General features: G+C 45.7%; 5 protein-coding genes across 8 annotated transcripts in view; 1 reads left to right on the forward strand and 4 right to left on the reverse strand.

Moving 5' to 3' along the window:
* The window catches only part of uggt1 (UDP-glucose glycoprotein glucosyltransferase 1), an 80,111-nt gene extending 78,211 nt beyond the window's left edge, over window positions 1-1,900 (forward strand). For all 3 annotated transcript variants that reach the window (XM_088399891.1, XM_088399892.1, XM_088399894.1), the window contains 6 exons: window positions 26-208; window positions 313-473; window positions 534-648; window positions 718-834; window positions 983-1,136; window positions 1,255-1,900. In XM_088399891.1, the coding sequence (XP_088256017.1) occupies window positions 26-208; window positions 313-473; window positions 534-648; window positions 718-834; window positions 983-1,136; window positions 1,255-1,274 (750 nt within the window). In that variant the 3' untranslated portion in view covers window positions 1,275-1,900. The remainder of the gene's footprint in view (window positions 1-25; window positions 209-312; window positions 474-533; window positions 649-717; window positions 835-982; window positions 1,137-1,254) is intronic.
* Window positions 1,901-3,750: 1,850 nt separating this feature from the next.
* Window positions 3,751-9,486, reverse strand: LOC148385099 (transcription factor Sp3-like). Its single transcript, XM_088400898.1, has 8 exons — window positions 8,958-9,486; window positions 7,521-7,736; window positions 6,783-7,337; window positions 6,438-6,641; window positions 6,151-6,358; window positions 5,848-6,040; window positions 5,527-5,723; window positions 3,751-5,424 (listed from the first exon to the last, which is right to left on the reverse strand). Exons 1-8 carry the CDS (start codon window positions 9,009-9,011, stop codon window positions 5,168-5,170), a joined length of 1,884 nt encoding a protein of 627 aa, XP_088257024.1. The 5' UTR covers window positions 9,012-9,486; the 3' UTR covers window positions 3,751-5,167.
* Window positions 9,487-10,114: 628 nt separating this feature from the next.
* ola1 (Obg-like ATPase 1) lies at window positions 10,115-12,991 on the reverse strand. Its single transcript, XM_088400899.1, has 11 exons — window positions 12,845-12,991; window positions 12,462-12,559; window positions 12,260-12,403; window positions 12,023-12,150; window positions 11,628-11,803; window positions 11,476-11,556; window positions 11,292-11,389; window positions 11,031-11,171; window positions 10,784-10,880; window positions 10,497-10,619; window positions 10,115-10,370 (listed from the first exon to the last, which is right to left on the reverse strand). Exons 2-11 carry the CDS (start codon window positions 12,557-12,559, stop codon window positions 10,269-10,271), a joined length of 1,188 nt encoding a protein of 395 aa, XP_088257025.1. The 5' UTR covers window positions 12,845-12,991; the 3' UTR covers window positions 10,115-10,268.
* A 390-nt stretch (window positions 12,992-13,381) lies between these two features.
* LOC148385101 (transformer-2 protein homolog alpha-like) lies at window positions 13,382-16,860 on the reverse strand. The gene is made up of 8 exons (XM_088401318.1): window positions 16,678-16,860; window positions 15,218-15,357; window positions 14,990-15,137; window positions 14,699-14,887; window positions 14,478-14,593; window positions 14,257-14,409; window positions 14,115-14,185; window positions 13,382-14,030 (listed from the first exon to the last, which is right to left on the reverse strand). The coding sequence occupies exons 1-8, from the start codon at window positions 16,708-16,710 to the stop codon at window positions 14,020-14,022; spliced, it is 861 nt and encodes a 286-aa protein (XP_088257444.1). The 5' UTR covers window positions 16,711-16,860; the 3' UTR covers window positions 13,382-14,019.
* A 239-nt stretch (window positions 16,861-17,099) lies between these two features.
* On the reverse strand, window positions 17,100-21,243 carry senp2 (SUMO specific peptidase 2). 2 transcript variants are annotated; one of them, XM_088356388.1, is made up of 17 exons: window positions 20,831-21,243; window positions 20,563-20,624; window positions 20,392-20,474; window positions 20,190-20,253; window positions 20,028-20,109; window positions 19,808-19,958; window positions 19,592-19,698; window positions 19,432-19,508; window positions 19,306-19,354; window positions 19,095-19,152; window positions 18,793-18,942; window positions 18,589-18,720; window positions 18,301-18,525; window positions 18,150-18,229; window positions 17,979-18,063; window positions 17,797-17,892; window positions 17,100-17,697 (listed from the first exon to the last, which is right to left on the reverse strand). In XM_088356388.1, exons 1-17 carry the CDS (start codon window positions 20,977-20,979, stop codon window positions 17,635-17,637), a joined length of 1,713 nt encoding a protein of 570 aa, XP_088212514.1. In that variant the 5' UTR covers window positions 20,980-21,243; the 3' UTR covers window positions 17,100-17,634. The 2 variants fall into 2 exon arrangements, with proteins under 2 accessions (XP_088212514.1, XP_088212513.1); XM_088356387.1 differs by having other exon boundaries at window positions 20,365-20,474; window positions 20,831-21,242.
* Window positions 21,244-21,375: the final 132 nt, after the last annotated feature.

Genomic DNA, 21,375 nt, shown 5'->3' on the forward strand with positions numbered 1-21,375 from the left:
AAAGCTTGTCTTTGCCGTCCCGTAGGAGTTCATCCCCCACATGGCCAAGAAGTACGGCTTCCAGTACGAGCTGGTGCAGTACAAGTGGCCCCGCTGGCTTCACCAGCAGACGGAGAAGCAGAGAATCATCTGGGGCTACAAGATCCTCTTCCTGGATGTCCTGTTCCCGCTCGCTGTTGACAAGATCCTCTTTGTGGATGCTGACCAGGTCCATGAAAAAAACAAATTTCTATGACAAACATTTTTTTGGAAATGTTACTTTTCTTTTGCTCGCCCTCATGTGTATAATTTGTTGTTCTTGTGGGCGTTCAGATCGTGCGTACTGACCTGAAGGAGCTGCGGGACTTTGATCTGGAAGGGGCGCCGTACGGCTACACGCCTTTCTGCGAGAGCAGACGGGAGATGGACGGATATCGATTCTGGAAGTCCGGATACTGGGCCAGTCATTTGGCAGGACGCAAGTACCACATCAGGTACATGAGTCAAAAAAAAAAAGGTTGGTGATTTGGCCTCATGTTCTGTGTTCCCTCCAGCGCCCTCTATGTTGTGGACCTGAAGAAGTTCAGGAAGATCGCAGCAGGGGATCGACTACGTGGTCAGTATCAAGGCCTCAGCCAGGACCCCAACAGTCTGTCCAACCTGGACCAGGTAGATGCACAGCTTCAGGTTGCACTCAACTCTTTTGAATGACTTTTTTTTTCTTCTTCTTTCTGAAAGGATCTTCCAAACAACATGATCCACCAAGTGCCCATCAAGTCTCTGCCTCAGGAGTGGTTGTGGTGTGAGACGTGGTGTGACAACGCCTCCAAGAAAAAGGCCAAAACTATAGACTTGGTAAACAGCATGCCCCACAAATCAGAAAAAAAAACAAAGTATGCACACCGACACCAAAGTTCTCATAACTAACAAAAACAAATCAAATAAGTGAAAGTGAAATTGAAAAGATATTGTAGAAAAAAATTGCTTCTGCTTGTTTTTGTAGTGTAACAACCCAATGACAAAGGAGCCCAAGCTTCAGGCGGCCGTGCGGATCGTGACCGAGTGGAGCGACTACGACCAGGAGGTCAAACGGCTGCAGATGCTCGTCCAACAGGAAGTGACACCGAAAAGTCCCACAGCAGAGTCGTCCAGCACAGGTACAACATTAGTAATTGACACCCACTAACCATGCACAAACACACACATAGAAGGCTGACTAGATACAGCTCATCCTCAAACTTCAGCATTGGGCTCTTGAACATTTGCTTCTTTCAGACAACCACACGGAGCTGTAAGGACGCATGTCTTATCAGGACGGACGCCAAAGCCAGCTCTGTTTCAAGAGTGCACCAAACGACTGTCCACAAGATGGCGACTCCCATAATCAAGCCGTGTTTCGTTTCATGGCACTGCCACCTCACATTTATGAGCTTCTGGGTTCCTTCAGGGTTTTTGGCCTTCTGTGGGGAGTTTGCTGGAGGACTTTGGTGATGTTCTCCAGCAAATGCATGTTAGTTTCATTCAACACTGAACATAATTGGCAATAGTGATTGTTTCCTCTAAATGTTCCCTGCGATCGGCTGGCAACCGGGCCAGGGTGGACCCCTGCCTCTTTCCCAGTCGACTGGGATGGGCTCCAATTTGTGAGAGTATGTGTGTGAGAAAATGTTATTTGTGAAAGATAGTCTATCGAATTCCATTTTTGTGGTCACTATGATGTCCATGCTTGATGACTTTGTTTTCAATGGCACACGCACTGTGGTGTGGTAAGAACTTCTTACCTTTTTTTAACTGCATTTTTGTCACCGACTTGGGGAATGAAGAATTTTCTTGAGTGCCGGCTCAGAGGGCAATAAATTAGTGGAATAGTTCCTGTGTTTTTGTTGTCATATTTTTGTTTAATAAAACAAAAATGCCTAAATTGGTTGACTTTAGATATTTGATATTGTTTGTTTCAAATGTTTTTCTCTGTGAAAATTACACAATAAAATGTATCTCACTTTTTATATAGGTTGGTATGATGGAGGAATGGAGAGAGAAAATACACATCTACCTAAGGCACTGAACCGAAATCCTCCAATTTGAGGGTTAGCGGAGGTTTTGAATTGCTCTGTCGCCCCCTCGTGGTTAAAGTGTGAAGCACATGCTTAAACCAGTCATATCAATATAATGAATAGGTATACACTAATAAATATACAATAGATATATTTGTGATAAGGGATTAGGGTTAAATAATCATATTTATATATTATCTAGCCAATATAATATAATTTATTATATAATATACAATATATCATCATATAGCCATGCTGCGGGGCAAAAATACAGATTCCCTCGTTAAGTGCACCTGCGTGAAAACTTTTAGCTCCTTTTGGACGTGAAAGAAGCTAAAAGTTTTCACGCACCTGCGCTTAACGAGGGTCACTTGGAAAACATGTTGGAACGCGGCCCTGAGGACTAGAGCTTGACGCCTGTGACCTTTGACCATGATATTTCCCTAATAAAGTGGCCTGTTATTAGGTACACTTGAAAATGGCGGTGTACCTAATGGAGTGTCCGTGTGGTTCCCTCGTTAAGTGCAGGTGCGTGAAAACTTTTAGCTCCTTTTGGACGTGAAAGAAGCTAAAAGTTTTCACGCACCTGCGCTTAACGAGGGTCACTTGGAAAACATGTTGGAACGCGGCCCTGAGGACTAGAGCTTGACGCCTGTGACCTTTGACCATGATATTTCCCTAATAAAGTGGCCTGTTATTAGGTACACTTGAAAATGGCGGTGTACCTAATGGAGTGTCCGTGTGGTTCCCTCGTTAAGTGCAGGTGCGTGAAAACTTTTAGCTCCTTTTGGACGTGAAAGAAGCTAAAAGTTTTCACGCACCTGCGCTTAACGAGGGTCACTTGGAAAACATGTTGGAACGCGGCCCTGAGGACTAGAGCTTGACGCCTGTGACCTTTGACCATGATATTTCCCTAATAAAGTGGCCTGTTATTAGGTACACTTGAAAATGGCGGTGTACCTAATGGAGTGTCCGTGTGGTTCCCTCGTTAAGTGCAGGTGCGTGAAAACTTTTAGCTCCTTTTGGACGTGAAAGAAGCTAAAAGTTTTCACGCACCTGCGCTTAACGAGGGTCACTTGGAAAACATATTGGAACGCGGCCTCAAGGACTAGACCTTTGACCATGATATTTCCCTAATAAAGTGGCCTGTTATTAGGTACACTTGAAAATGGCAGTGTACCTAATGGAGTGTCCGTGTGGTTCCCTCGTTAAGTGCAGGTGCGTGAAAACTTTTAGCTTCTTTTGGACGTGAAAGAAGCTAAAAGTTTTCACGCACCTGCGCTTAACGAGGGTCACTTGGAAAACATATTGGAACGCGGCCCCTCGAGGACTGGAGGCCAACACCCTTGGTCTAAGTGACGTCACACGGACACTCCATTAGGTACACCGCCATTTTCAAGTGTACCTAATAACAGGTCACTTTATTAGGGAAATAAGGTCAAAGGTCACAGGTGTCAAGCTTTAAAATTGAGTTTTATATTTATACATTATAGTAATTAATATAAATAGTATATAGTAATATATTTAGTAATATTCAAATATTATTATATTTGTTTTATATATATATGAGTATATATTCATTTTATATTGATATTAATGGTTTAAGCATGTTTCAAACCTTTACCACGAGGGGGCGACAGAGCAATTCAAAACCTTCGCTGACCCTCAAATTGGAGTGTTTCGGTTCAGTATTTTTGCAGATGCTCAGACGCTGAGACAGAATGTTTCAGACTTTATTGTGATCGTTTGAAAAAAGGTTTTACAAAAAAAGGTAACATTCAATTTTTACACCAACTCTTAATAAAAAGAAAATCATTTTAAAATAAGGTTTCGATATATTGAAACAAATTGTGTCGACTAATTGATGGCTTCTATAAACAAGATAATACACTTAAATGAGTGCTACAAACATGCGGACAAACATGAGAATTATACATGGAGGAAACAATAATACAACAAAATTCACATGATTGTTTTGATTTTGTTTTGTTAACTTTCAAGTTCACGTGGCCACACATGTTTTATTGCAAGAATTGAATCTCACCTCATATCTGGACTGGAATGTTTGCCGATTTGTTACATCTGTTTGCCCGAATTTTCACCAAACAAATGTGAATTAACCACAAGTGTTACTTTACGCACAAAAAAACCCATCCAACTCCACATCCTTATGATTTTTTTCCTTTCATCTGAAAAGTTTGGCTGTTTTCCATATTAAAATGAAAGTTTGGAGATGCATGGTTTTCATTGGACTGATGAAACACAAAAAAGCTCAAAAACACAAAGGCCCAAAAAAAAACATGACAAATTTTCAGAGAAACAAAGCAAAAGCATTGTGAGAAACATTCAGTTCTGGGCGCTCAAAGAAGCTGCATATTTTGTCAGCTATTTTTGGAAGCTCACTTAGTGTTAGCCTAGCATTCACAAAACCACGCCCTAGCCGACCAGATCTTGTCCAAGAAACGGTATGACGTGGTATCATGACATTACCCTCTCTGGAAAACGTTTTTAATTTAGTGCATAACTGAAAGGTGAGAAAAACAAGTGAGCTGTTGTGTTTTGACAAAGATCTGCGCCAACCTAAACCGTTTCCGAGATGAACGGAAGTGCCGATCTCGTTCAGGGACCGACCTTTGGTCTTGTGACGTTGTGATTATCGAAAAACTCAAAACGGTGAGGGAAAAAAACGAGTGAACTTCTGCATCGGACATTTTATCGGGAAATATGGCTGCTGACTAACTCAACTGTACTGTAAGCGCACTTCCCAAACTTGTCGGGGAATCTTTCCACGGCGAATCTTAGTATTCAATAAACAAAAAAATAAAAAACACACATGCACCTCCAGCATTTTATACACGACTATGATACAAAATAAGGCATTTCGTTGTGTAGAACGTGTGTGAGTGTGTGCGTGTGTGTGTACATAGCAACCATTTTGAATGCTTCCGCTGGCCTATAAAAAGACTGCAAAAACAAAGTCTGAATAACTCTTACTTAAAATATATATATTTGTCATATATATTTATATTCATATGTAAAAAAACAATAAAACAAAGGAACCCAAATCAGATAGGAGATCGGAGAGGCTGTCCTTGCGTTAGAACAGTTCTCTCTCTCACCTGTCCGTCTCGGCCTCATTCCAACACCTCGCCGGGCGCCACCGTGACCAACTGCAGCGGGATCTCCTGATTGGCCACCAGGTTGTGAGCGCCGGTCGACTGCAGGATGAGCGTGGTGCCGTCGGCTGTGATGAGGGTGTCCGCGGGCAAGGGCGATGACGACGAGGCGGGGGCGCCGCCTTTCTTATTCTGGTGAGTCTTTATGTGCTTGGCCAGGTGGTCGCTGCGCATGAACCGCTTGGAGCACTCGCCGCACACAAACTTCTTCTCGCCTGGGACAGACACACAGTTGGGTATATTAGCTTCGTTGGATTTAAATGTACAGTTGTGGTGGTACAATGAAATGCAAAAGAAAAGAAAAAAGCTCCCGTCACCTGTGTGCGTCCTTCTGTGTCTTTGCAGCTCGTCACTCCTGGTGAACCTCTTGCCGCAGTACATCCAGTTGCACACGAAGGGCCGCTCGCCGCTGTGCCAACGCAGGTGGGCGCGCAAGTGCGACGTCTTGCCGTACACTTTGCTGCAGCCCACGATGTGGCAGATGTGCAGCTTCTTCTTGCCGAGCCCGGAGCCTCTGCGTGAGTGAGACGCGTTTAAATGACATTCCACCTCAAGTCACAAACCCTACCCCAGAAAAACACAAACGCGACACCATCCAATGTTCCCCGCTCGGAGAACGAGTCGTTTCTGTTGCTCACCTTCCTCCCGACTCTTTACAGTTGGGGCAGGTGCAGGCCACCCGCCGCAGACGCTTGCCCTCGCCGCTGGCGGCATCCGCGTCGTCGTCGATGCTCATCTGCACGCGTAAGTTGTTCAGATCGCTGGGGTTGAGCGTGGAGTCGCCGCTCAGGTGCCAATCCTCGGAGTCGGGCTCCTCCTTGATTTGGATGCCTGCCTCGACACAAAGGGATGAGACGCGCACTGAGGGAGAAGGCAAGCCAGAACGGCGTGCAAACTCAAACGCCAAGCAAAACGCAAAAGTAACCGGGCTCGCGTCGTACCGGCCGGGCTGTTGGTGTCGTCGCCCTGCTGCGGGAACTGAACGCCGCTTTGCGTCAGCGAGTTGACGGTCACCGTCTGGAGGTTGGGCAAGCTGACCTGGCCCGCCTGGCCCAGCGGGAGCGTCTGCACGGGGGCCAAGGTCAGCTGCTGCGCCTGGCCCTGCCCCTGCGGCAGTTGGAGCCCCTGAAGCGACTGAACACCCTGCACCTAAAAAAAACAACACACGCCTCCATATCTTCTCCCAACAACTTTGTCTTGACGTCCCCGTCACGCCGGCCCACCCCACCTGGAAGGTCTGCCACTGGATCTGCCCGGTGGGGCTGACCGTCTGGGCCTGGATGAGGAAGGTCCCCGGGTTGACCAGCTGGACGCTCTGAAGTGTCTGATTGGCCGCCGCGTTTAAGTCCTGGCCCGCTGTCACCTGGGCCTGACCGTCGCCCGACAGTTGGAGGATGGGCTGCGAGAGAGTGGCGGCGCTGGAGGACGACACCTGAGCAACACCGGTCAGAGGAAAGAAGATGAAGAAGCTTAGGCTGCGTTCGGGAGGAAGGCGGAATGATTGGTCTGTCAAAATTTGTTCTGACACAAGACAAAAATAAGAGCATTCAAACAAAAATATCTGCACGCTGACCTGGATCTGCTGCAGGTGGGAATTAAAGTTCTCCGAAGTGGACGTATGGTCCGACACGCCGGCGGACACAGCCGTGGCTTGGGTCAGCACACCCGTCCCGTCGATGGTGGCGGGGAGCTGCGAGGGGGCGTCCGAGGCGGGCGCGTAGAGCTGCTGGTGTCCGTCGCCCGCCAGTTTGCCGTCCTGCCCGGCGTTCTCCAGGGTCTGTCCGCTCATGATCAGCTGGCCCTCCGGCGTCACGCCCGTGGCGATGGGCACCGTCTGCGCCGCCGTCAGGCCCAGCGACTCCAGGTCCACGCTGTTGATGGGCACGAAGGTGATGTTGCCGGGCAGCCCCACTGGGTACGCCGAGCCCCCGGCCAGCGGAAGACCCTGGATGGACTGCGCTTGCCCCGCCTGTGTCAGGAGGTCCGTGGTGGCCGCTGCCGCGCAGCTGATTCCGATGCCACCTTGGCTGCCGTCTTGGAGGAGCTGGATTTGCCCCGTGCCGTCATCCAAGCCTTGCGTCTGGAAGCTTGTCAGCGTCCCGTCCGCATTTTGGATCTGGGGGATGACCTGAAACGTAGATTTTCCCATCATCAGACTCGGCCACACTTTGACAATCACTGAGCGATAACAATAGTTTGAATCATCATCACAAACCATGAACCCAAAATACAAAAATTGGAATCAATCGGAAAAGCAAAATCATACAATTGAATGATTAGAGCAACGACTCAGGTGACAACTTCATCTTACTTGATATTGAATGCCCGACACGCCATTGGCCGCCGCCTCGCCTCCCGGCGCAGTGACATAGATAGGCTGGCTCGGGAGACTCCCGAGGGGAAGCACGTACTGCCCGTTGGATGTGGCGATCCCGCCGTTGGGATCATCCTTTGCGGACGAGACGGGCGTTAACACCTCCCAGCGGTCTGATCCCGACAGCTGAATGGCAGACATGTCTGTCGTCGTCTGTGGAGGTGGAAAACGGGCCCATTAAGCTTCAGCAGATTAGCAAGAGGTAAGCAGATCATCACATTTCCAATCACACACACATTGGGGTTGGTGTATAAAGGCCCGTCCACCTCAATATATTTTTCCATTGTATGCTGGTCTTCTTTTACAAAATAAGTGAAGTTCTGGGAATGTGTTGAGAAGCCAGAGTGGCAGGAGAAAACACACACAAGCACAGTGAGAACACAGCAAGCACAATCTGGTTCAATAGTGGCCTAACAAATAAGTCACATAACATGTTTCACTTCCAACTAATAGCACGGCACTGTTTTGTTTCCTTTTGCGATTGTGCAATGTCACTCAATAAATAATTACAAAAAGTGCCCCCAATCTTTGAGAATGTTTAGGGATTTATAGAAACCCTGAACAAAGGCTCACACTTCAAAACTCAATTCTCTTTGCATGAAGACATTAACCAGAAAATGATGCAATTTAAAGGAGTCATTACATAGGATTTACTTTAACGTTTGTGTTTTTATTAGTATTTGGGGAAATAATATGACTGGAATTGCTTTTGAAAGATCTGTCTGATATTGCTGGTCTCGTGCATATCACTTCATCTTTGACATTGTACAAACACATACCTACGAAGGCCTACTGGTAGCGAGCTGGCCAGGATAGATTCGAACCCACTGAGCTGAGAGGCACGCGTGCAAACCACTAGTGCACCATGCCGCCATAAAGAAAGGGGTCAAACTGACCACAAATAGGAGTGGATGACAGCTTTGAATGAGTTTTCAAGGCGAAAAAATATGCAATAGCGCCGCTAGCTCACATCATGGAGGCTAGCAGGCGAGTGGGGGATGGGCGAGAAATGAACGCTACTGTTTTTGATTATGGACGCCGAAGCGGAGCGACATTACGCCGTCGGTGGCGCGCCTACACCCGCCCTTTGCGTCGCGGAGAGCGCACGGAGCGACTGTCCCCGTACGGAGCGACGGTCTCGCAACGTCCTCCCCACTATGGGCGGGTTTTAACGGGCTTAAGAAGTGGGTGGCCGCTGTAGAGAGTGGGGGGAACACAGGAAGTGTACTACGGCGTTTCACCCTCCTCCACCCTTCCCCACCCCCCAATGGCATCAAAATTTCAAAACGTGTGAACTTCCACGCTCGCTAAACACAACGCCGAAAACCACTCGAGAGGAAGGAAAACAAGGGGGACCAAATGTGGCGAGTTTACCTGCGGTTCCTGAAGAAAGTCGCTTTGACTGCTGTCCACGTCCGCGGACGCCATTTCTCCCTTGTTTCACTCGGTAATCTTCAACTCCCGTCGGGCCTTGAAAGCCCCGCAAAGCATCCCCCCCCCCTCGCTACTCTTGCTCGGTCCTACCCCCGCTTAAAAAAACTTTCCCTTCTCCCCCACCAAGCCGAAATTCCCGTCAACTTCGCAGGGACGCGACGGGCCACCGGGACAAGGAGAGCGGCTGTTTACAACTCCGTCGCTAGCCTGCTAGCTCGGCTGCTAGCTCACCATAGCCGAGCTAGTTAGCCGCCGAGCAAAAAAAAAAAAAAAAAGGTTTAAAAGAGACGTAGCTTCCGTCAATAAAACTCACCGCCCGGGTAGCACGTCGATGCGCTAACTATCTTTATAGTTTACATCCCGAGTGGGGACGTAATTAAAAGCTGCTAAACTCCAAACATGATCATTTTATCATAGACGAGCTAGTTGGGTTGATCGGTGAATAAGGGGCGATTTTTTTTTTTTCTATTTTGATTGACGGTGCGGGAAACACGAAGGGGCGGGACTTAGCGAGGTCGCCTATGCAATTTGCATCGCATTACAGGACGTCCCACCTTTCTTCTTTGCAGCCATTGGCTGAAGGGGCCGGTAGTTCGTAGCCTGATTGGCTGACCGGAATGTCAATCGTTTTTAAAGTACGTGTGTTTCCTGTTTGGTTGAGTTGGAGAAAGAAAGCACGGGAACTTTTGCCAAGTTTTTAACTTTTAACTGTATTTTAAAAACTTGTATTATATGCGTGTATATTATTATGATCACATTTCAAAAAACTACTAGCAAAATTAGAGGACATTTTCTGACCAATACCCCATCCAATTGATCATTTTTTGTGCCTTCTAATTAAATATTTGATAGCTAAACTGAAAATCACACGCAAACGCCACGGGCCGAAGGAATAGTGATGAAAATGAGAACAGCACGATTATTATTGACTGGACACACACTCAGCTGCTCAAAGTTCTAGTATATATAAAAAAACAGTTATTCATTATGTCATGTTTTATTGTGAAATAAAACCCTTGCTGTAGTTCCCTGGGATTGACCTGCAAAAAAATCTCCACAAAGTTAGAAACGTCAAAAATATATCATAAAATCATGAGTGGGTTTTGTCACATTTTATTGATGACCAGGCTGAGATTTTTGGGGGCAACATTGACAGTCCACATGGTTGCGTAGCGGATCGAAGGCATTCTGTGTATGGTCAAATAAAAAGTGTGGATGGCATTCTCTTCTTTAAAATGATTATTGACATTCCTATTTCTTCTTGGGTGCATTGGGTGTGTTGAACTTAAAGAAGATGATGTCACCGTCCTCCACCACGTAGTTTCGACCCTGTTGTCTGTATTTGCCTGCAGCCTAAATTGGGCAAATGAAAATGCAATATACAAGATAAAAATGACGTATTTTATCAGATAACTTCTTGTGGACCAAAACTGCAAAAATTTCTTCTTTGACTTCTTTGTGACTCCTGATATGCCGTACCTTGACTGCATTTTCGGTGCCCTCCTCTTTGAAGTCGGCATATTTCATCACCTCGGCCATGATGAAGCCCTTCTCGAAGTCCGTGTGGATCTTTCCGGCCGCCTGTGGAGCTTTGCTGCCTTTCTATTGGGTTGTAATAATAAAAACAGTTTAATTTTCATAATAACCTGCCCGACTTTACCCTGGGAATAAAAAAACTAAACTGTTTTTCCAGGTAAATTGTCTCCAAGGATCAGAATGAATCGTTCGACTCGCTTTGTGGTGACAACGCTGAAGAACACACTTACCCGGACGGTCCACGCTCGCACCTCGTCCGGTCCCGCGGTGAAGAAGTACTCAAGCTGTAGTGCCGCGTAGCCTGTCTTAATTATTTTGGTCAGGACACTAGAAGGAGACCAAGACAACGACATTATGCGTCATGACCAAGGTTAGAATAGTTTGGGGATTTTTCATTATAGCAAAATTGTTTTTAGAAAGCTCATGTATAAAATGGACAGACAAAACTAAGGACATTTTCACTACAGTTTGGACCACCTCTGCGTCTTTTGCTCCTCGCAGTATTTTGTCTGGTCTTCTGGCTCCATGTCAAACAGTTTGGACTCCAACGCTCCGCTGAGGGGGATCACCATGGAGCCCGGGTCGTGAACATCCACCCACTCCTTGATTTTAGCCAACCTCAGAGAAGAGAATAGATGCTACTTTCAACATGACAACACACACCTGAACCAAAACAAACGACAAAAACGATCAATGCGCAAAAAAATAAAAACAGACACAAAAATACAAGACACATACCACTTGTTCTTTTTGCGGATGTAATCCTTCTCGGAGAGGTTGACCAGGTAGATCATGGGTTTGGATGTGAGGAACAAGTACTTGTTCAAAACCTCAATCTGCAACACGAGCACATTTCCACTCAGGAGAGCGCCACCCCCCCACACAAGAACGCAGAGCCACTAAATGAGCTAAAGCGCCGGACCTCTTTGTCATTCCAGTCTCGGCAGAATCGCACGTGTTTCTTCTCATCCACCACCCAGTTCTTCACCTTCACCATGATGTCCTGAATAAAGAGGAGGCGCTCATCCGTTACCTCGCTTCCATCCGTAAGGCCGATGACAACACAAGTCATACGTATTCGGGTTTAAGCTTCTTATCGTTGCCTCGGACAGCCGTCTTCTCCAGCTTGTCCAAAATGGGCGCGATCATCTCCTCATCTTTGAGCCGCAGCTCCTCGTGGATGATCTCCATGTCTCGCACCGGGTCCACGTTGCCCTCCACGTGGACGATGTCCTCATCGTCAAAGGCACCTGGAGAAACGGTGAAGTATTTTAGGGATAATTTAGTTCAGTCAGACATTTCTCTTATAATCATCTGGTTTCTATCTAATACTTAGCAATAATAAGAACATTATGGCTCTGGGACTTGTTTGGGTTCAGCACCCTGGGCTGCACCTGTGCCCCTCACTCAAGTTCTTGGCTCAGGCACTGACACACTGAGACACACACAGAAGTAGACCAGTAACTCACGTGTCATGTGGAAGATGCCATCACAGGCGCTAATGTGGGAGAGGAAAGCGTTCCCCAACCCTTGACCCGAGTGTGCGCCTTTCACCAGGCCGGCGATGTCCACCACATTGAGAAAAGCAGGAACCTTACTGGGGAGGAGATGGCAGAAGCGTGTCACAGTCAAACTTCACTTACTAGAACATAACTAAAACTATAGCTCAGTCACTATCCTTGGTGTATACGATCACATGGTCACACCTGGCTGGTTTATGATATTGGCAGAGAAAATCGAAACGTTCATCGGGTACTGGCACTCTGCTCTCGTTGGGGTCGATAGTGCAGAAGGGGAAGTTCTCCGCTGCTGCTTGGCTCTTGGTCAACACGTTGAAAAACGTGGATTTCCTGCAAACACTTCATCTCAAAATCTGTCTTTAAAAAAGAAAAATCAAATTGTACCAACCCGACGTTTGGCAGTCCCACAATTCCGATTTTAAGCGACGTCCCGAAGCGACCAATCAACGGGGGAGGCTTAGGTGCGTCTCCCTTCTTTGGAGCCATCTGCAAGAGTGGCGTCAAGTTACCATTCGGCCACGATACATTCCCCTGAGGAATATCACTACTTTTAGAGCTCCTACAAACATTTTGTAGGCTCTCTAGCTTTATGCTAGCTGGAGGTGAAAACGTGGAGCTTCATTCAAACCCGATTTATGCTAGCGTTAGCAGTCGGCTAATATGAACCACACCTGAATATGTCCGAGCAAGTCGCTGACCGACTCTCCACGGAGACACTTAACTTAGACCTTAGGTTTTGAGTTTTAGTGTGAAAACGATTTTCATGTGTACCTTTATTTCGCTTTCTACGTGCCGTACACTTCAGCGATTGCCGCTCACACGGACCACTCGGCTGGGAAAGACAGCACGGGCTGCAGCGAGAGCTGAGCGGAAGTGTTTTGGCAAGCAAGTCTTCCGATTGGTCAGTGTGAGAGCATACGTCACAGCGACGTGTAACATTTTCATCCTGGAGTAAATATAAAATACCGAAATATAAAAAGAATGGCGTGGAAGCACTTTCACTATCCCATTTTCTCTTGACTGCATAAACACAAAATTTAAATTTATATTATGCAAAAATGAAGTCTTAACAGGCAAACGCCTCGATTGGTTGGTTCCAGAGTGGTGCGCCTACGTCATAGATATGCGACGCTCCGACCCCATTTTAATAGCACAATCCTATATTCACAAATAATTCACAGGGATGGGATCTTTGCATTTAAATTTTCTTTAACTGGCCTCATCCATGCACTTGGGGAAGATAATTTGCATGACTGTGCTGTCAAGGCATCATTTTGAAGAAACATGCAAATAAAAGCACAAAACTGCTGACAATGGTTTCAGCTTTTATTTGAAAATCCACATGACAAACGTATGACGCATACAAATTCTACTTCCTGAATACGGTGTAATATGACAAACTGCAGAAGGGACACAAGCCATTTATATACTGTGGTGGGTACTTCTATTTCTGAACATTGAGAAAACGTAATGAAAGCTTACCATGTCTAACATCCTCATTAAGAACTTCCTCTACGAATTGTGTCTTTATAATGAAAAAAAAAAAGACTACAATGGCTGTCATACTAAGACTAACATGGACAGGTATTATGACAGAGAAGATGAACTGGACATTAGCAGATGCATTCAAACCTACCGCAAACAAAGTGGACAAAATTGCTTTGTGTATTGTTAAAAAAAAAAAAAAAATCCACACTCCAAACATACGTTCCTTCTACAAAACAAAAAAGCCATTCTTTTAAACGTCACCTTTTTTGGTTCTGTGTCTAAAATAAAACAAAAGAGTGTCCAGATTTCAGCAAACAAAACAACTTTCAACATCAGGAACGTTGTGCACGTTATCCTCGAAATTTGTAAGGTAAACTTCTATCCCCGTGCATTTCTGTGTACAAGTTGTGGTCTGGTCAAAACATCAAAAAAAAAAAAATCATGGACGAATTCACTGCTCAGTAGTGACCTGTAGGAAAGAAAGTATGAAATACATTTAATTTTTTTAAATAGAAGAAAAGACAGTAATCGTGTGTGCCAGTGTCAAACATACGTGGGGAGTAGGATCGTGATCTGGATCGAGAGCGGTACCCTCTGCTGTAGTACGGCGATGGAGATCTTCGTCTATCGGACAAATAAAAACAATTCGATGTCAACCACCAATCCCACAAGATAACCAGACGCAAAGCGCTTACCTGTACGATCGGTACTCCCGGTCGTCATAGCGATCGTAGTCCCGATCGTAACCACGATCATAACCTCGATCGTAGCCTCGGTCGTAGTCCCTTGACATGCGCCTTGAGCCGCCTCCCCCTCCGCCGCCGCCACCACCGCCGCCGCCTCCACCGCTGGAAACGGAACATAGAAGCTCAGGAAAACATTTTTGAATCTACGGCGTGGTCAGGACGACACTCACTATGTGGGCCGTCCCATGTAGATGCCAGGAGTGGGGGTGTGCGCTCGTTTGGTAATGGAGAAATCCACGCGGATTCGCCGGCCGTCCAGTTCCATTCCGTTAGCGTGCTCCTTGGCCTGAAGGAACATGTGGGCGTTAGTCATCCAAATCAGCATGTTGGTGGGAAACCCGTACGGCAGAAGCTTCAGAAGTCAATTAATTCCTGGGTAACTGATACTCGCCTCCTTGGAGTCCTCGTAGTTCTCAAAGTAGACGAAAGCGAAGCCCCTGGAGCGCCGCGACTGCTGGTCGTACACTATGTTGACATCCGCCAGGGGGCCATACTTTGAGAACACTTCCCGCAGGTCCCGCTCAGTGGTGTACAGGCTCAGGCCAAACACGCCCAGGCACGTGTTTGGGTCAGGGTTGGCCTTTGGGAGGCAGAAGGAGTTTGGGAATAAGCACAAGATCTTTTATGCCTATTAAAAAATAAACAGCTGGTTTGCAGCCATTTCTGGCAATGTAATAGTTACCCTATTGCCAATGTGCCTGCGGCGGTTGGACATGGGCGAGCGGCTGTGGCTCCTTCGCCGGCTGCCAGAGCGGCTTCGGGATCGGCGACGGCGAGAGCGGGAACGAGAGCGGGAATAGTTCCTACGTGAGCTCCGGTGGGAACGGGACCTAAGAAGATGATCCCAGCGCTCATATGAAGAAGCAGTTAACTGAAGACGCTCCCGGTTGTTACCAAAATAGGGTCTTACCTAGATTTGGATTTGGATCTGGAGCGTGAGCGAGACCTGGACCTGGAATGCTGGGAACCATCCTTGGAGCGTGCCGGCGAGCGGCTGGCAGATTTTGCCGATCGCTGAGGGGAGGAACTCCCCGAGCCAGGCTGTGGCTCCTGGACAAACCGGACAGCGACGTTAAGACAAAACAAGTCGCGCTGGCGTTAAGAAAGAATGATACAAAATGTGTGACTCCACTCGCCCTTAAAACCTTTAGAAGGACTTTTTTTTTTTAGGTTAGCGTATTTTTTATGGATGAAATACACATGAAATACATTAATGTACTTATTTAGCTGAAAAGCAGATTTGAGATAAATAATAATGAAGGTGGGGCGCTAGCGAGTGAGTTACAGAGAGGGACATTTAACATGCATGATTTAGAGAAAGAAAAGAGAATAGCAACATAATAGGCTGTTAAGAAATTACTCCTACCCGGCCAAACCTCTGATCATAACTTCATAACTTCTTTTACTTCATTACTTCAAAACAACCCGTCATTTCTTCTTTCTTCTCTTTGACATTACGACGTCTTTTTTGCTCCTCTTCCCCAATTTTACCATCTGCCATTACAACACTAGTCGAGGGATAGGATCTTGAGCGCTTCTTTTTTTCTGCTCCCAATACATTAGCATGCATCAACGGCATTGGCTTCAAACATTAATAACTTCGCATCAGAAACGTCTTCCGCCTTTTTTTCTTTCTTCCAACCTCAACCTTGACAAAGAACAAACAAGGGGGTGATAAGGCAAGTTGGTTGGTTTGGTTGCATTTAAACACCAAAAGGCACAAAGAAATAATACCAGCATAACCAGATAACAGTAAAAGTGCACAAAGGAGTATATTGAAAGCCACACTGAAAATATTACATATGGTGACGAGCCAACGTCTCAATTTCATTGTGATGAAAAATAAATACATAACTAGCACTACGTTAAACAGAATTGAAAAAAATCCGCACGATATTGAACGCAACACTACGCCCGCCATTTTCCCCTGATGGTTTTATTTTACTCATTTTTATTCAGTGTCGCCCCAACTACTCCTTTGTCACAAAAAAATTCAATACTCAACACAGCATTGATTAAAATTCACATTTACAAAATACAATTTAGACGCTAATTTTACAACCGTAGGCAATATATGTCGGATGAATAAAAGCATGGCCATGGCGGCGCGGCCTAGTCTAAGAATGACGGCTGATAACGGGCCGCATGCTTTCATTGATTAAAAAACACAACTTAAAAGTAAAGGGAAACAACTAACACATTACATAAAAACATATCCAATAACACATTTTTGGTTCACGGTTCAGAAGACACGTTGCCATAACCACGTCGGCTGAACAAAGCAACAAACATAGGAGCTAACAAGCTAACGTTAGCTTGGCGTCTTTTTCCCCGCTCGATGTTTTCCGTTAAAAGTCAAACCAAACTCACCTTATCCCTGAACTCTTTCTCGGTGTCGCTCATGTTCGCGTCACCAGTCACCTTTTTAGCAAAAACTGCTCTGACGATTGATTTAGTTATATATAGATATTAAGCCCCAAATAGCTTTAACGCTGTGGTAAGGTGGATCAAGACGAATTAGGCTAGTAGAGGGGACTGTCTTTTCGCTTCCGGGATTTTCGAAATAAAATACATAACTTCCGCCTGAACCCCGAGAAAATAAAACAACTTCGAACACAATCCAAATACCGGTATTTTGTTTTTGTAGATCGTTAATTGTTATACTACTAAACAATATAAAGTACAGCATGCCCTAAAATTAAAAAATAAATTTTACATAATCAAAAGGGAATATGAATATCTTTAACTACGGTCGCTCGCTACACAAAAAATAATGACGTGTAGATACATAATTATATTATAAACTTTTATTACATGAGGGGAAACAAACAAAAAAAACACTTTAAAGCATGAACTTAAACATGCATTTGTATACAGTAGTTTGCTATGCATTCAATACTGTACGCAATGTGCCTCACATCTCTTAGCAGTTTATTAAACTGGGGGAAACAAAAATATATACTCTCATTCAGTCATTTCAAAAAATAATGATTTCACCAAGTTTGTCAACATCTCCGGAGTAGTGCTTGAATAAATTAGCGTCCTGCGAAAAACATGGAAGTGACCTGCACGTACTGTAATAAGTGAATACGACAACATAGCTCGGTATGATGTCAGCCTCTCCAGTTTCAGTGTGAGAACCCTGAAAGGCACTTGCGGCAGTACTTCCAACACAAAAGTCTTTTTTAAAAGAAAAAAATAAAATAAACACCAATGGTTGTTGCTTGCGTCTAAATGTCTCCAATTACAACTCGGAGAGAGGGGGGGGGGGGGTGCCATGTGTGTGTTAGTCCTTTGCAGGTATCTGATGCTGACACGCTGAGCAAGCTATAGGAGTTTCTGATGCACAATTTCCCAAATCATCAGCTTCCGGAAAAGAGGCATGTGCCACTGCGGAGAAAGTAGATGTTGCTTTTAAAGGTTATCGACAAAAAAAGTCGTTCATTCTCACTCGCCACACGCTGCATAAACACACACACTCTCCCATACCTGTCTAAAGGTGAGCGGCTTTCCTTTAGCGATATATTGAGCGTATTTACACGCAAACACACCGCAATCGCTGCCATTCTTCTGCTGGGGAATCTCCTGCAAGGAAAGCGACAGCATTTTCATTGCATGTTTGCATGAGCGAAGGAGATTATTTAAATTAATGCTACCAGTGGGCTTCTTACAGTGGGCCGCATGCAACTGACGGTCCATTTGGAGGTGTCCAGCTCTCTGGCTTTCTTTGCTCTGTGCTCCTCCTTCAAGTAGAGGCTGGGGGGGGAAAAAGGCAAGTGTGTGTGAGTTTGGAGATGATCGCACAAAAAGATGGCAGGAGGGAGATGACAAAAAGGACTCACAGCAGTAGACTGCAAACAGCATCGTGTCTTTGGCCCATTGAGTCGTACGACTTCACCGTCTTTGCTTTCAAGTCTATCACCTGACAAGGAAAGCAAATGTTTTTTTTTCTTTTTCATTTTTCACAATTCCTGTGTGATGTTGTTGACTCACAGCTAAGGCCCAGTGGACGCCCATGTGTAGCGGGACCAGCAGCAGGTCATAGAGGAAGATGTCCACAGCTTTGGTCCAGCGCTTCACGGCGGCGTGACCACCGGCCAGCCCGCCCGGACTACCGCGGAGCTTCGGGTAGAAGAAGGTGCTGAAGGAGTACACCCGTGGTCCCGCGGCCGAGTCGGAACTCTCCTCCATGACCAAGGAAAGGTAGAAGTTGATCACCTGCACACGGGAACAAGAATGTTATCGTTGGCAAAAATGACCAAAACAATTCTGAAGGAATACCTCGTCGTTGAGCCAGCCGCCTTCCTGAAGAGTGGCGAGGTCTCGCTGCGTGATGCGCAGCTTGAAAGCCGCGCTCAAAACCAAGTTGGGGTCGCTCTGGGCCAGAGCGCCGCACACCTCGGCCGCCATCTCCTGCAAATGCGCAAAGACAGCCAACGGGATGATAAATCTGATCTGATAATGGCGTGAACGTCTGTGAAAGACCTTGGTGAGTCGAGGTATATCGTCGTCGGTGTGTCGGACATGCGTGGAGAGTGTGTGCGAGTCCGCCGGGCTGGCGGCGGGCGCCACTCGGTCCACAAGGTTGAGGCGAGTGGCAACTTCGGTGGAGAGGTCCCAATCGGAAAAGGGTTTCTAAAAAAAGACGGGAGAATAGCAATGTTTACAAGCCACGACAATGTGTGGACTTCCGCTTAGCAGAATCATCTTTTTACATGCAGCTTGGCTAAAATGCTAACAAAAAAGTTAGCATCTCATACGTCCTACGATAAATAAGGCAAATTAACCTTTGAACATTTCATATGCTGTCTGTCATCCGAGTTGCTGAGAGGGAGGGCACCCCATCTGGCAAAAAAAAAATAAATGGAGTTAACGCCCACACTTAAGACTATTGACAGGAAATTCCATAAATAAAAGCCTAACAACAGACCTAAAAAATTATAAAAAAAATTCAGCTCATCTATCTGTGTTCAACCTCTAAGAAACAATGGCACCAACCTGCTCTTATTTACAGGAGCAATTCTCCGAGTGAGCGCGCCGGGGCAAGCTGTTCCAAAAAAAAAATCATTAGCGTACTTTATTGCTTAATATTTGTATAAACAATTAGCATCAAAAAATATTTACGGGAATATGGCATCTTTTTGGAAGCCGACTCGAAAGGCTTTCTTGTCACTGCGTGTTCACCGTGGGAGAGCAACACGCTGCAAAAACAATCAGAAGATAATTAGTTGTCTGACCGACACATTCTAGTCGTTGTGTGCCACACTTTTGGTTTTGTACTCACGCTTTTGGTTTTGTTTGATTGAAAGGTAGCGGCTGGGTTTTGCTGTATTTTTCTGTCACCATCTCCAGCAGGCGTCTGTAGTGCTCTTTGTCATTCTGCTTGATGGTCTACAGAGAAATCAAGAACAAAAAACATTTGGTGAAACGCCTTCTAAGATGAGATCGATTCAGAATGAAACGATCAGGATGAACAAGCATATCGGCAGGCGTGATGAACCTCTTCCACGGTAAGACTGGGTTTGTAGCAGCGATTGTGTCCAAAGCCATTGCAAGTAGTCTGGTTGGCGTTGGGCATTCCCACACTCACAGAGGGCCGTGAAGGCAGCAGCTGAAGGGAGCCCCTCATCTCAGAAGACACATTGGTTCCACTGAACAGATGAGACAGAGAAGTAAATAAAATTACTGTTCTGTTTGTCCCCCTCCCAAAATGGACTTGCCTGAATTTCCTCCTTAATGGTGGCAAGGAGCTCTGGAAGGGCCTGGCTCCAGCCCTATCATTCATTCCAATCCCCGGTTTATCTACGACGAAGGAACCAATTTAAAACAGACTATATGGAGAGAGTACACTACATTTTTGTTCATTTATTATCTTCACACACCCATCCTCCAGTCAGGGCTCGTCACCCATGGAGTGCCCAGCTCATCGATTCCCAGAGCGACAGACTGGAAAACAAGAAATGACACTTTTGAAAGAAATGTATTGAAAAAGAAATCCAAACTGTTATGTTAATGGTAATCAAAAAGATATATTGACAACTGGCTGGGTATTATGACCTTTAAATAAGTGTCCGGATACTGTACATGTTTATCGGGGCATGGTTTCCGCAACCGAAGGAGGCTTGCAACCCCGGCCACAGTGTTCTTGACAAAACTTATCACCACATCTGCTCGGGAAAAAAAAAGTGATGAATCATCAATTAGCTCATTTTTATGTGAGTGCAAGAAAACAGCGATTTTTTTAAATGCCCAGACCTCGTCTACACCTTTTTGCTGAAACCGGCTCGTTCTGGCCAACACTGTCTGCTGCATCAACACTGGAAGGAGAAGAAAGGCTTCTAAATAAGATGCATGCAAAGACAAGGAATGAATCTACCTATCATGCACTTGCATATATTAAGTTGTGCTAGATCTCACTAGCTCGTTCGGATAACGTAATGTGACGACAGCCAGAAAGTTAGTCCAGTTAAATAACACTGCAGGAAGATGGACTGAATTTCGCGTTTACTGTTCGTTTACTAACCTCTGGTAGCTCCTCTTGATCGGTCTACCGTGGCTCTCTCGGCGCCGTGCTAGCGTGCTTGTCAGCAGCTCCCCGTTATTAGCTTGGTGGTTTTGACCCGTGGTGGGCTCAAACAACGACGAGATTCCGTCAAATATCCATTCATACATCCCAGATACATATGTAAAATGGCAACCAGGTCTCGACACGGGCGAAGATGGTCTCTCTTCGTCTCCGGGTTGTGTCCAAAAAGAAAAGAAAAGATGTACGACACTGGTAATGGTAGCGAAGCTAGCTTAGCTTGTAGTTTGGTTTCGGTATGAGTCTCAATCGTATTTAGTGTCGTTTCACCGAGTAGGCGGTATTCGATGTTCCTACAGAAGACCACTTTGTGAAACTACCGGGGTCGTTCGGAGTGATAAAACGAGCGCACCCAAACTTGCTGTCACTGGATGACGTCAGGAGAAACGGATTGGCTGAAACTGAAAGTGTCTAATTACGTAATTGTCAATAAAAGCAGGAAAAAAACAAAAACATCGAATCACCTAATAAATAGTTTGGATTTA

Source organism: Syngnathus floridae, chromosome 16 (assembly GCF_059516105.1).
Source record: "Syngnathus floridae isolate MCC-2025c chromosome 16, RoL_Sflo_1.0, whole genome shotgun sequence".
Lineage (NCBI taxonomy): Eukaryota > Metazoa > Chordata > Actinopteri > Syngnathiformes > Syngnathidae > Syngnathus > Syngnathus floridae.